Source organism: Lissotriton helveticus, chromosome 1_1 (assembly GCF_964261635.1).
Source record: "Lissotriton helveticus chromosome 1_1, aLisHel1.1, whole genome shotgun sequence".
Lineage (NCBI taxonomy): Eukaryota > Metazoa > Chordata > Amphibia > Caudata > Salamandridae > Lissotriton > Lissotriton helveticus.
In genome coordinates this window covers 1,355,675,460-1,355,688,713 of record NC_136057.1, presented here as the reverse complement: position 1 = coordinate 1,355,688,713, position 13,254 = coordinate 1,355,675,460, and the positions used below count along the sequence as shown (strand labels likewise).

Genomic DNA, 13,254 nt, shown 5'->3' with positions numbered 1-13,254 from the left:
CTGACTTCTCTCACATAATTTTTTGGAGCTTCCCTTGCTCTTGGAATTAATGAAAAATGGACATTTGCATTTGTCTCAGTTTCCGGTCTTCTTGGAGTTTCAACAATTTCACAATTATTTGGATACATTTTAGGAGCTTCATTAATTGGAGGTGCACTCGGTGTAGTTTCAGTAGAAACCATCGGAGTAGACCATGACCTAGGGGGTCTCAAAGGCTGATTCCTTTTATCTGAAGTGTAAATTTCCTCTAAAACTGCATCTTCAGATTCACTTTCTATAGGGGCATTATTTCTCTTTTCAGTTCTTTTTCCATCAGGAGAACCTAAAACCATTTCTCTAATTAGATAGAGTCCCTCACTCATGCTTCCCTGTCTCCACATTCGCATCCTGTCTTCATGTGTTTCTCTTCTATAACTTGGAGGTTTAGAAGGTCTTTTAATTCCACTTGCTTCTCTTTGTAATTGGTACATCTCATCCTCCCATTCAACTAAAGCTTCAAATTGAGTTGGTCTCGGCTTTGGAGTAAGAGCATTCATTTTCTCTTGCAAATTCCTTAAAACCTTCACATTAAATGAACCATCATCAGGCCAAGCCAAAACACCATCATCCTTTGTGTAGTGTTTCCAAATAGCGAACCACAAAACAGTATGATAACTATATTCACCTTCCATATACGCTGCAGGTGTTTTGTACTTATGAAGTAATTTACCACCTCACGTTTCAATTTTCTTGTCGGGCGAGATAACATTTTTAAGTTTCTGAAACAACGTTGGCTTTTTCTCAACGTGTTTAAAATGATAACTCATTTTTAAGAGTTAAATTCAATTAACAAATTCGTTCGTAAAATATTTCCGGGATGTTCCGCAAAAGCAACCAATCCGTGCGCGAAACACACCAACAAGCCAATGAGAGTTGAGCTACGTCACTTTTTTACTCAACCAATAAAAATGGAGATTTTCTGAAGAACCAATCAGCTTACAGTTCGTCAGAGACTCAAGAACCAATCAGAGCACAGCTTGTGACGTATGTCACCCAATCCCAGCGCGGCTCTGTGACGTACACAGCAGCTGCGGTTTCTCACTTCTCACTCTTAGCGCTTACCCCTCCTTCACAAAATCTTTTCACAGCGCCATTTTGAAAACACTTTTTCGGAGAAAATTAATTTTTAACAATGACAATAAAGACTCATCTGTCTGTTTCTCTAAATAGGATAGTTTACATACATTCAAGTATTCTCAGCTTGGAATAGTCGGCCCTATTCTCATAGAATAATTTTCAATTGCCAGTAGAGCAACTCTTACTCTACCCTTCTAACAAGTAATTATGAACTCATTTCCCTCAGAACGCACAACCAAGTGACTGTCCGAAAGTTCCACTTGAACATAAATTACAAAACAAACTCGCACTTTCACACGGAAAAATCCCTAACTTCAAACACACATGAAATCCGTACAGGACTCTCACCTGTTTATAGTAATCATGCACCGTTAGTAAAATAACGACGTTATCCGTACAGGACTCTCACCTGTTTATAGATATAAAACATGTACCCCTACAGGACTCTCACCTGTTTATAGATAATCATGCACTGACGTTACCCTACCCTTCACTCAAGCTTGAATATATCTAATACTTTTATCACAGTGAGTTTTACAACAGGCGCTTTGTCCCTATTCTCATGCTGTTCAAATTTCTTAGATAATCCTCACTATACAAGATTCACACCTAGCCCTAAAACTGTGTTGCACGGCCACAACACTTGTGATACACGGCGATATCACTTGTGATACACGACGATATCACTACTCTGAAACAGATCAAATGTCTTGTGTGATTACCTTCTCATCACACAATCTGTACCGGTACGACTCACATATAGCACAAAAAACGAACTCAACATGTGTTAAACATCGATCCTACATCCATACCATAACACCTTGGTTACCCTTAGCAACCACCATAACACCTTGGTTACCCTTAGCAACCATCAATTTCTGCTACCAGAAGAATTGATCCAGCGGCCTACAGGAAATATGCCATAAGCAACGCTACCTAACTCTATAATCTACTTCATAAAATATCACTCTAACTCATGGACCCATTATTCAAATATGACATATTTTGACCTACTGAATCAGGTGGCCAAATTAAACCTATACACAACTTATTTACAAATTATATATGACTATATACATCCGCGGTAAATGATGACAACATTTGAACAAATCCTAACTATTTAAATGACCACCATGGCGATGGCATCTAGCTAATAGTAACCTGCGCTTCTGAATAACCAAGACCAGCTTGTTTTCAAAAGTAAGATTTTATTAACTAATTGTAGATATTTCAAAATATAGTTTTATAAATGTAATTTTATTAGAATCAAAGCAAGCATGTTTGAAAAGTATCATGAGAAAAATACAGTTTAAGCAAGGAATTATAAGTTTAGCATTTCTAAAATCCTAAGTCCCTAGCTAAGCTAAATAAATGGAAATAAAGTAAAGTTCTTTGAGGATTCTTACGTGCTCCACGCAAAGTCCAGCAGCACGACACCCTCATCCGAAAGTTAGAAAGAAGCAGCCAGCCCATCCCTAGGGCATGGACTTTTTATACCTTTCTATGCTAGCTAATCTAAGTAAAGGAAAATTTTCTGCAAAAGTCGATGTCCCATTGGTCCGAGAGTGACAAGTGACATGTCACCCACATTTTAAAACTTCCATTCGGTCATATTCTTTGGGACCGTTGTCTTTCTTGTACGTGTTCCAAAGCTTCCTTGATTTGCAACAAATTTAAGCAAAAGTTCTCACTGACTTCATTTCGCTTCCTCGGATGCCAAGTTATCAAATGTTCTTTCTACCGGTTTCTGACCTTGGCCACGTCCGACAAAATAATGACAACACTTCATCTTTGTTCAGTGAATGTGATTTTGACGGAAACTTTTTTCAAAATGGACATCTCATGCTCCTTGCAGAAATTAAATTCATCTTTTAGCAAACTCGAGCAAACTAGGCCCAAAAGCAGGCAACTTATTTTTCTAGTATAAAACAAACACAAGAAAAGTATTAATGTAAGAAATATTATTTATTCTGTTTCCACCCTTCGTTTACTAATTGATTAACCCTCCCAATTAGTCTAATGTTACCTAGCACAAAGCAAACAAATAAAGCAGCATTTTATATTTACCAGTCTTCATGAAACCATGAAACCTTATGTGCACCTAAAATAGTACAAATGACATCACATAGACAAGGAAAGCAAAATAAGCACATGCCTCTTTTAAATCTGCTGCAGTTAGTAATGACAAAACGAAAACGACAAAATTAATTTGTTATTTTTGCACGAACAAAAGATGCAACAATTATGCACGTTTATGAGCACACATGTTAATGTCCCCGTGTGTAAAGTTTAATCTAGGTTGTGTTAGCATAACACATCACAAATCATTAATATTATTATTTATGTTATGGAAGTGTGACTTCACGAGTTTAAACAGATTTCTGTTTTCTATCCCGCTCCATCACTCTCTGCCCTTACCCTCTCCGTCCTTAGTCTTATACCTGCCAGGCAAATAGAGTATCTCCACCAAGATGATGTTGCTTCTGCTATTAGACTGCTTTTTGTATAACAAAATAACATTAGTTTACATAAGGAGTGCAGAGAGATGAAGCAAGTCACTCAACCCACAGTTAACTCTTCCAGCATCATCCTATCCAGTGCCTTTTTAAAGTTCATCACTTTGTTTGTTTGTTTCTTTCTTTAATGCAAATAAGCACGAACTTAAGCTGGTAGATTGATCAGACTGCAAAGCATGGTTGTTGGCTAAATACACGACGCTTGGTGTTTGACATCCCTCCTCAGCAGCATTGCCTATACAGTATCTCTTCTCCTTCTTGCAAGTCACCTCTAGTGGCTCATTGGCCATCCCATAGGGGAAAACAGGAGTGATGGGTGAAATGCTTGGATTAATCTCAGCCTCTAGTAATTACTTGGAGCCGCGGTTCAGTTTTTTTGCTGACCGTGCCACCTCAGACAGGAAACAGCCATAGGCAAATCAGCCCAGGTCATCCTGTTACGGGAACAGTTCAGGCTAGACTGACATACTAGGTTCCCTCTGATTAATTCAAGCTTTCTTCCATCATCTTGATTTTTGTTGCAGAGTAAATAATACCCTAAATGTGATGGAATTTGCAATAATTTAGGTTCTGTTCCTCAAGACTTAAGCTGTGTATCACCATCAAGGCTAACTGGTCTGGGGGCGCTCGTGTTCCCATCTGGAGCAGACCTGACCTGACAGTTTGGGGTGGGCTGTTCTTTTGGAGCACTACAAGACTGATTTGCATATGGCAGGTCTTTTTAGTAGAGTGGCATAGTGTGTGAAAAACAGTGGACTACTATGGGGCATCCCAGAGCAGTTCGCCAGTGGCTTATATCAATTCAGGCATTACTTCCATCATCATCTTTTTTTCATTTCATTGGCCTACCCACATCATTGATCCTTTGATTTCAGGCTGGACCTGGAACCTACCTCGTTTTTGTAGAAAATCAGCATGGGGTCCAGCCCCATGTTTTGAAATATTGCAACAAACAAGGCTGCTATATACATATTTGTCACATATTTATTGTAGGTAACTTTGGTGCAGTCAATCAATCATTAACTCTCAATCTCTGCCCACCACCCTGCCAGTTTGGACGAACACCAAAATTAGGTTCATATTTATGGGTCAAACCCTTCTTTTCATCAAAGCTCAGAATGGCATGCTTCTCCCCACTACAAACCAATTTTTGGGGAATTGGGTGAGTGGCAAGTCACACACCTCGTCTTTGTCCTGTATCATGGCCATTGTGGCCTTTTTTAGTGACTGTGGAGAGTTGGTGACTTACTAGTGAACATAAAAATTATGCTCACTCGCCTTCCCAGATGTTAACTCCCACATGGCTGTGTAACTTATTTATTGAAATTGCTCATATATGCTGCACTTATAGCCATGTATTTTCCTTACATCTGCCCACAATATGACTATTCAGTATATATATTGGAGAGCATTCAGTCTTGCAAGCCCAAGGGAGTGGTAGTACTTCGATTTGCATGCATTCTAGGAGCTAAACTCTGATTTTTCTGGAGTGATACTCTGGAAATAGTTAAAAAGTGCAGGTACACAAGGATCCCCAGATGTGCTGAGTCTTGTTCTGCACTTATTGCCAAACCAGAAGAAATTAACAACTCCAATATCTGCTCTGCCAAGCAGAGGCTAGACTGATATTAAAACTAGATCTCTCTGTAGGTTAGTGTATCACATCCATTTTGTAGCTGTAAAAGTCCAACTTGGCTTAAGATGAGCCTTGACCCTGCACTGACCACAGCCTCCACTGTAGCATGTTTGCGCTATCCAGTCTCCAGGCGTTTGCACTCGGATGAGCCTCATATTGAAACCCACACGCATGATTGTGCCCCTAGTTCCATGTAGCTCACATACATATAGAACTTGGGTGTCTGTGGCCTTTAGGTGGTCAGCAGGGGTGGTTCATGGTCCCTAGGAGAGCTCATTCCCTAGTGCATATCCCTCACTGTGTGTGGCATTCACTCGGCTCTCTGTGACTGTTTAGATATCCCTTTGGTTTGTCATTTCTGTGTCCCTAAAGTGTCTTAGAATAGTGTGAAGTGTCTGCAAGGCAACAATTCAGTGCAATATTGTAATTACATTTATATAGCGCTTACTACCCCCGACGAGGTGTCAAACCATATTTTCGGCGAGTAGCACGCTGCTCCGGAGCCCATAAAGGATTAATGGTGAATTAGTAAAGTCAAATATGAAAGTAATTTGAGTGGGGATATGTTAGTCATTTTTTTGGACTAAGAAGGATACTGGAGGGATAGACAAGGGAAAAGGTTTGAGTTTATATAGCGCTTGCTACTCCTGATGAGATGTTGGATTGCTTTTTCGGCGAGTAGCAGGCTACTCCAGAACCCATAAAGGGTTAGTGGTGAATTAGTATTGTAAAATATGAAAGTAATTTCAGTGGTGGATATTTTAGTCAGTTAGTTAATATATCTGATACAAAATATCTAAACGAAAAGCTGGCGTCCAAAGTAAGCATGGGGGGCTGCATTCATGTTATAGGAACATTTTTAGGAAAACCGCTTGCTATAGAAATGATTTCTGCTAATTTTCATTTTATGTAACTTTAACTTGTGTGGTTAACCGGCAAATGTGGCATGGATCCAGCTCTCCGCGATGTGAATTGGATGTCGTAGGCCTATGCCATTGTCTGTTTTACTGCAGCCCTGCTTTCACGAAACCGAAGAAGGGCTAAGACTACACACTCCCTTTGCTCCTCCCCAAAGATCTCAAATGTTGATAAGCTCAGAACAAAAAGCTTCTTTTTTTCTGTGTTCTCTCACAACACGGGGCCAGAATGAAACCCATTCTCTAGGGGCCATTAATGATTAGGATTGCTGTCACTGTGCCCAGCCCATGGACTGACTCCAGGCTCACAAGCTTTCTAGTCCTAAAATGCCTTTAATGAAACAAGGTGATCCTAGTAGTAACCTCTCTATCCTATCTCCTGCCTTCACAGTGTAATTTTCGGAGACATTCCTCCTTGAGGAGATAATCAGGTGTGATGTGACTCCTTTCCCACCCCGCATACCCCCAAAAAACGAATTGGACTCTTAACATTGTTCAAAGAGTGAAAACTGACTATAATTCTGTCTCCAGAATATGCTCTAATCCTGGTGAATACGTGGTCTCTTCCTCCTCTCACTGCAAATTTTTACAGCGGGAGGAGAGGGAATTAATTTTATTGAGCAGTTCGTCCTGTGTTTGTGATTTCCATAAATTCATGGCTTAGGCAAATATACTAGACTACTGGAAAGCCTTCTATTTCAAGAAGTTGTCTTCTTTTGGAGGGGATTGTTTTGGGACCCTAGTTTAAAATATACTAGTCATGCCCACTGAAGAAATCTGTTGGTAAACTGCAGCATACAGGATCAAATTCCTGGGGCTAGTGCAACCTTTTAGCCCTCAAATGTCTGATCCTTGTGAATCGACCTCTTTAGGGAGCATAGTGCCTGCAGGCTTGTGGACACTTTTCATATACATCTTATATTGAGGCCTGCCTCTTCCTAGCTGGAGACCTTCGTTACACCATGAACCTAGCCAGGGCTTAACTTTCAGGAAACAGCCTTTCCACTTAACCACAGTGTACTCTTTTCTTGCAGATGGTGCAGAGCCTGACTCGAGTAAGCTCCTGGGCGTCCCCCTCACTGAGGATCCCCAGCAAAGACTCAGGTGGCAGGCCCATCTGGAGTTCACACACAACCATGATGTGGGGGACCTGACGTGGGACAAAATTGATGTTTCGTTGGCACACTCCGAAAAACTGCGCTCGCTCATCCTGGCTGGCATACCACACAGCATGAGGCCACAGGTATTTCGCTTGTACTTGATGGGAGACTTCTGGTACTCAAGTTCAGAATAGTTTGTTTGGTGTATACCACTGTATCATGAGAACAGAGGTCCTGGTACATTAGGCATGGCATAAGTGAACAAGTTATTTTTCCCAACTCACTCAACTCTGAGGCTACAGAGTCTTACTTCCACACACACTTGACCTATTTACATGTAAATACATTCTGTTGAATGCTTTTAACGGCAGTTCCCTCACCTTTTGATTAAACTTAGAAACTCAAAGAGCAGTGCTCCTGAGCACCGGTGGGTGGTTCTGTGCATCTCCACACCAATGTTGTTCTGCGCTGGAAGTAACGTAGGGAGCGGTATACAAACCCACCTACGTTCACTGACATCCGTTCCTTTCCTTCTATGCCTTCAGCCGCAGTTCCAGGGTCTGCTCCTCTTTTCTTCTTTCATTGAAGAGAATAACTTCTTTCAAAATGTTCCAGTGTGTAAGGGAAAGTGTTAGCGCCAAAGACTTCAGGGGTTAAAACTTGTAATGACTGCTGCAAACAGATGTCTGTGACAGATCCTCATGAGGTGTTCTTCTGGGGTTTGGTTTCCATGCTTGGTTCCAAGGCCTATGACAACTGTGCCCACATGAACCCAAAGGCCATCCATGAACGTGAAGCCAAGCTAAATGTGGCGAAAGTCTGTAAGGCTCCATGCAGGTCATGCTTTGGGTTGAAGTTGAGAGGGTATACCGATTCAGAATTCTTTCTCTGTGTAGGTTTCACTGTCAAAGTCTGTAGGTAAGTCCAAAAAGAAACCAAAGAAGTCCAAGTGAGACTTGACCCCTTCCTATCACTCTTTATCTCCTGAGAAGGCAGCAAGAGCGTCTCCATGCCTTCAGGTTTTGCTCCCATTCCAATGAGGAGCCGATTCCAACTCTCTGCCTCATGCACCCCGAGGTCATGCTGCGTGTGTTCCCTCTGGTGTGCTTTTGGACCTCAAGGATCTTCAGGTGCCTCGAGTCATGTTACCACCAGCCAATCCTGCCTCAGCACCCTCCGTGCCTTTCAAACCTCTTTGGGTTCCACAGTGGTGTCAGTGCCAACTTTGAGTTCTACTCAGAAATCTGTACTAGCCCTTTGAACGTCAACACGTATGCCGATGGCAGTGGAGGAGGATCCACATCTATCCGATTCTTGATTCCAAGACAAATCTATCTAGACCTTAACCAAGGCTGCACCTAGATCCTGTTGGGGTGCAGCCAATATTTAATCCCTCTGATTCCCACACTGTACCACTGCCATTACTTCGCAGTCATGCACAGACAGTGCATCAACTATTTAGTTCAGACTTCTATCAGTGCAAACCCTATAGAGATGACGGTGGGGGAGATGGGGATGAGCTTGCCCCAACCTATGATGGTGATTATTGGTACATAGACTTACAGATGCCCGTGGGTTGGACATATCACCCAATACTGAATTGGTGTTCTCCCTGGACCAGCTACAGAAGAAAGCACATCTTTTGTAACTGTTATTAGAAGATCTGCCAAAATCCTTGACCTTCACCTCCCTACTATGCTGGTTAAAACCAGTGTGCTTAGTGAGGTTCTTCAGCCTGACCAGGCACCTACAGAACCTCTTCCTTTTAATAAGGCCTTCACTGCTGCACTCATAGGAACGTGGGCAAAGCCATGTTCAAGACCTCCAGTAAATCGACAGGTCGCTCGTTGCCAAGCACCATCTCCAGGCGAACCTAAAATTTCAACCCAGCCTCCAACAAACGCCTTTCCAACAACTTCTTTTGATATAGTTCAAACAGATCGAAACATTGCACAAAAGACTGGTCTAATCGGCTAGTCTAGCCTTGAGATTGGCCACACCAGCTGCCTTCTTAGACGTTAGTCACACACTCTGGGACATGGTGTGATCTTAGCAGCAGTTCTAGAAAACCTATGAGTTTCCTTGGCTTAAACCATCCTGGATTCCAGGGTGCGACCAAATTTGTTATCTGCTCGGATCTGGACACCACTGATTGCCTGAGAATGGCTACTGGGATAAGCGTGGTGTTGAGGCATCACACATGGATGAGATGCCACAGGCTTCTCCAGAGACCTCTAGGTGCCCCTAATGGACATGCTGTTCGATGGCTCCCCCCAGCCCTGCTCGGCCAGAAGGTGGAATTGACCCTGGAGTGTTTTATGGGTTTATATCTTCATATTGGTTTTGTAAAGAAAACATTAGCCACCACCTACATCCATTGGCCAGTGGGGTGATACAACAGTAGATGGAGCTAAAGAGGGACAGCGTATGAAACAGTTGAGAACGTGGAAAAAAAGAAGCAGAGAGAAAACCTTGACATCCAACAATAGAAGCAAGTGGTCAGGGGAGTGCAGTGTGCCACCTCTGCGGTCTAAACCTGACCCAGAGGGTTGTGGCGCTCAGTCACCGGAGGAACCCCAGTCGAAGAATAGGCAGCTCTGGCATGTAAGTACAGTGAATTTGGGCTCCAGAAATTCTATAGTGGAACCCCATATCTTAATAAAGCGGGGGAGTGTGTGTGGTTTGCTTGCTGTTAGTTTCTCGATGCCCACCACTTCCCACAGCCTATGTAGCCAGTCCAGTCTGGTCCCATTCAGTCTCCCACCTAGAGAGCAGCACCTGCTTGGCAGCTCCCAAAGCGAGGGTAATGCTCCTCCCCAAGCACGACCTGAGAGAATAGGTTAAGGTGTTCGGGAGCCTCTGTAATACGTAGCTCGGAAACCTGGATATGTTTGTATTACAGGTGGCGTTCATGTCCGACCGTATAGTCTCCCAGAAGTGTTGTATCTTCAGACAGTGCCACGACACATGCAAGAGAGTCACTTCTCGGCGGCAGCAGAACCATCATAGCGTGAACCACCCCGAGGCTTCCAACGAACCACCCTACTGGGGTATAGTACCAGTAGTGTGCGATTTGAGGAGCATTTCTTTCCCGGCAGTCCTGCAGGAGGAGGCCCTGGCTCTGTGTACAATGCCAGGCAAAGTCCATCATCCCATCAACATCAAAGAGGTCTCCAATGCTCTTGCAATTGGCTTCCTGCCATTTGATGTACCCATCACCCTCCCTGGCCTGGGGGAATTCCGGATGGCCTATAAAAGGAGCCAGGGGGGATGTGTGGGTAGAAAGACATTGGGCTCTTGTGCTTTGTCCCACACACTCAGTATGGCCCTAAGGACCGGTGAGATGTAGACTCCAGCTGGTCGGTGCTGTTTAGGTAGCCAGTGCACCTTCTAGACGTGGATGCCCGCGACTGCTCGATCGCTGTAGCACCAGTATTTCTCCAAGGCAAACCTGTACCATTCAACCATATAACACAGCTGGGCTGCTTGATAATATCTTTCCAGGTGTGGAACTCCCAGGCCCCCGTCTTCCTGATTCAAGTATTGTTGGGAACGGGCCTTTCGGGCTCTATTCCCACCCCATAATAAAATCAACCATGAGGTGTTGTAATTTGGCCAGAACCAGTGGAGGAGGCTGCAGCGGGAGGGTCTGCATCACATGCAAGATGCAGGGGATTAAGGTCTCCCAAGCCACAATAGCGTAAGTCTTTTCCAGGCCGTGAATTCCATCCGGGTGTTAACCAGGAGGGAGTAGTAGCTATCCCGAGATGTCCATTCAGTCGTGGGGAAAAACCTGCCACCCCATTCGGTGCCCAGGTGAATGGGAAACTCAGTTGCCAGGAGTGTGTGTGTGGTCCTAGGGATAGTCAGGCTGAGACTAAAATCCTCTGTCTCCCGCAGAAGGGGAGGCAAGGAGGTAGTTGCCTAAGAGATGAAGAGCACGACGTCGGCATAAAAGGAGATCCATGTTCCCTGTCACCCATGCGGATTCTGGTATTCGAGCCGTGATGGTGAATATACTCTATAAAGGCCTACATATATAGAGCAAAGGGGCACCCCTGACGGTTACTCCTCAATATCTTAAAGGGGCAGGAGGTGAGACTGGTCACCCTGACCCGTACCTCAGTCTCATTATAGGTACAGCTCACTCATTCCAGGAACCTCGCACCCAGGCCAAATCTAGCCAGGGCGAGCTGTAAATAGGGTCAGTGGACCCGGTCAAAAGCCTTCTCGGTGTCAACCGTTAGGAGCAAGGCTGGCATCTGTGAGCGCTGGACCTTGTTGAGGTGGTGGCACAATCGCCTGGTCCCATCGCTGCAGCTCCGGAATGATGCCTGATTGGTCGGGGTCTATGAAGCCCTGCATGTAGGGCGCCAGGCGGGCAGCCCGGATGCTAGTAAAAATTGTAATTCAACATTTAGCAGGGAGATGGGGCGGTAGGAGGCATACCTCGCCGGGTCCTTACCCAGCTTCAGTATGACCACAAAAGCAGCCATGCGCTTGGAAGGGGCAAGGGCACCAGAGTCGCTAAACAAATTAAAGAGATGCGTAAGCAGTGGAACAAGACTGGGCACAAAGATTTTATAGAAGTCGGAAGAGAAACCATTCTCGCTGGGCGATTTGCCCATAGGGAGCGCTTGGATGGCTTGCATCACCTCTTCAGGTTGCATGTCTGTCTAATTTGCCCCCCTCTGGTCCAGGCAGAGAGGCCACGGGGCCCGCTCTACTTAGGTCGCCTCCGCTTCCTCACCAAAGGAGTAGGCGAAGTGCAGATTTTCCTACGATGAGGACATCCGTCCGCAGTTTCTCTCTCTGGGGTCCCTCGATCTCCGCATTCGGGCACACTGCGGTCTGGGCTCGAAGTTGGTGTTCCAAGAGGATCCCAGCTCTGGTCCCCCCCTCTTGTAGCAGAGCTGCTTGGTGCGCAAGAGTGAGTACTCTGCATGGTCAAAGTCCAGTGCTTTCAGTTGTTTCCACGCATTGTGAGCTGGCGTCTAGATTGAAAAGAGCCCGTGTGCTGATGTACCCCCTCTAATTTCTTGATCTGTGGCTCCAGTTGCTCCTGTTTAACCCTCCTATCTTTATCCAGCCGAGCCACTATTGCAATAAACTGTTCCCGAATCACTGCACAGGGTGGCTGGGGTAAGGCCATCGCCATTGGAGTCCAAGTAGGTCTGTATGGACATCTGTACCTCCTTTATGTTTGTGTCATATGTATTCCCTGGCATTTGGGTTACGTTGACGCCATATGTCTGCTAGGCCTACCTCAGTCAGCCACTGTCTCATAGAGTCATAAATTGCAACGGCACGCCCCACCCTTTGTATGGACCTGCCCAGCTGAGGGTTGCCCACTATGTTAAAGTCACCCCCCCCACTAGTAGGTCTTCACCTGGAGATAATAAAACACTGCTCAGGGCAGCCTTGAGGAACGCTTCCTGCTGGTCGTTTGGGCTGTATACTGATGCAAGCATATATTTATGACCCCCAATCGCCACCTGCAGGGCAAACAGTCTCCTGGGCACTTCCACCTGAGTCCCCAACACCCTTTCGGTGAAGCTTGTTGCAAATAGAATTGCCACCTGCCTTCTTCCCCGGCATGGAAGACAAATACTGGTGGTCAAACCATCGGTACCGAAGGCTTTTCCAGTCCCCTGGCAGTAAGTGCGTCTCTTGTAGCATGAAAATTTCACACTGGTGTCCTCCCTAAGGAGGGTAAGAAGTGCACACTGTTTCACTGGTACACTAAAGCCGTGCACATTGAGGCTCAATAGCGAGACTCTAAGTGGAGCCATGGAGGAAGAAGCAAGCAAGCAAGCAAGCATGCCCGCTTGGCAAGAGGGACCCACTCCCCAGGAAAGGTGGAGATCCAATCCCACAGGTCCCATGCCAGAGAGAGGAGAAGGTAGCTGTTGAGGGGAAGAAAAGAAGACCCAACACGGTCGGGGCCGGGGGAAGGCCTGAGCGTATTG

The 13,254-nt window shown here is 44.9% G+C and overlaps 1 protein-coding gene across 5 annotated transcripts in view; it reads left to right on the top strand.

Moving 5' to 3' along the window:
* Positions 1–13,254, top strand: part of SGSM3 (small G protein signaling modulator 3) — a 261,901-nt gene that overhangs the window by 140,859 nt on the left and 107,788 nt on the right. For all 5 annotated transcript variants that reach the window (XM_078683334.1, XM_078683344.1, XM_078683337.1 and 2 more), the window contains one exon: positions 7,220–7,428. In XM_078683334.1, coding sequence (XP_078539460.1) covers positions 7,220–7,428 — 209 coding nt within the window. The remainder of the gene's footprint in view (positions 1–7,219; positions 7,429–13,254) is intronic.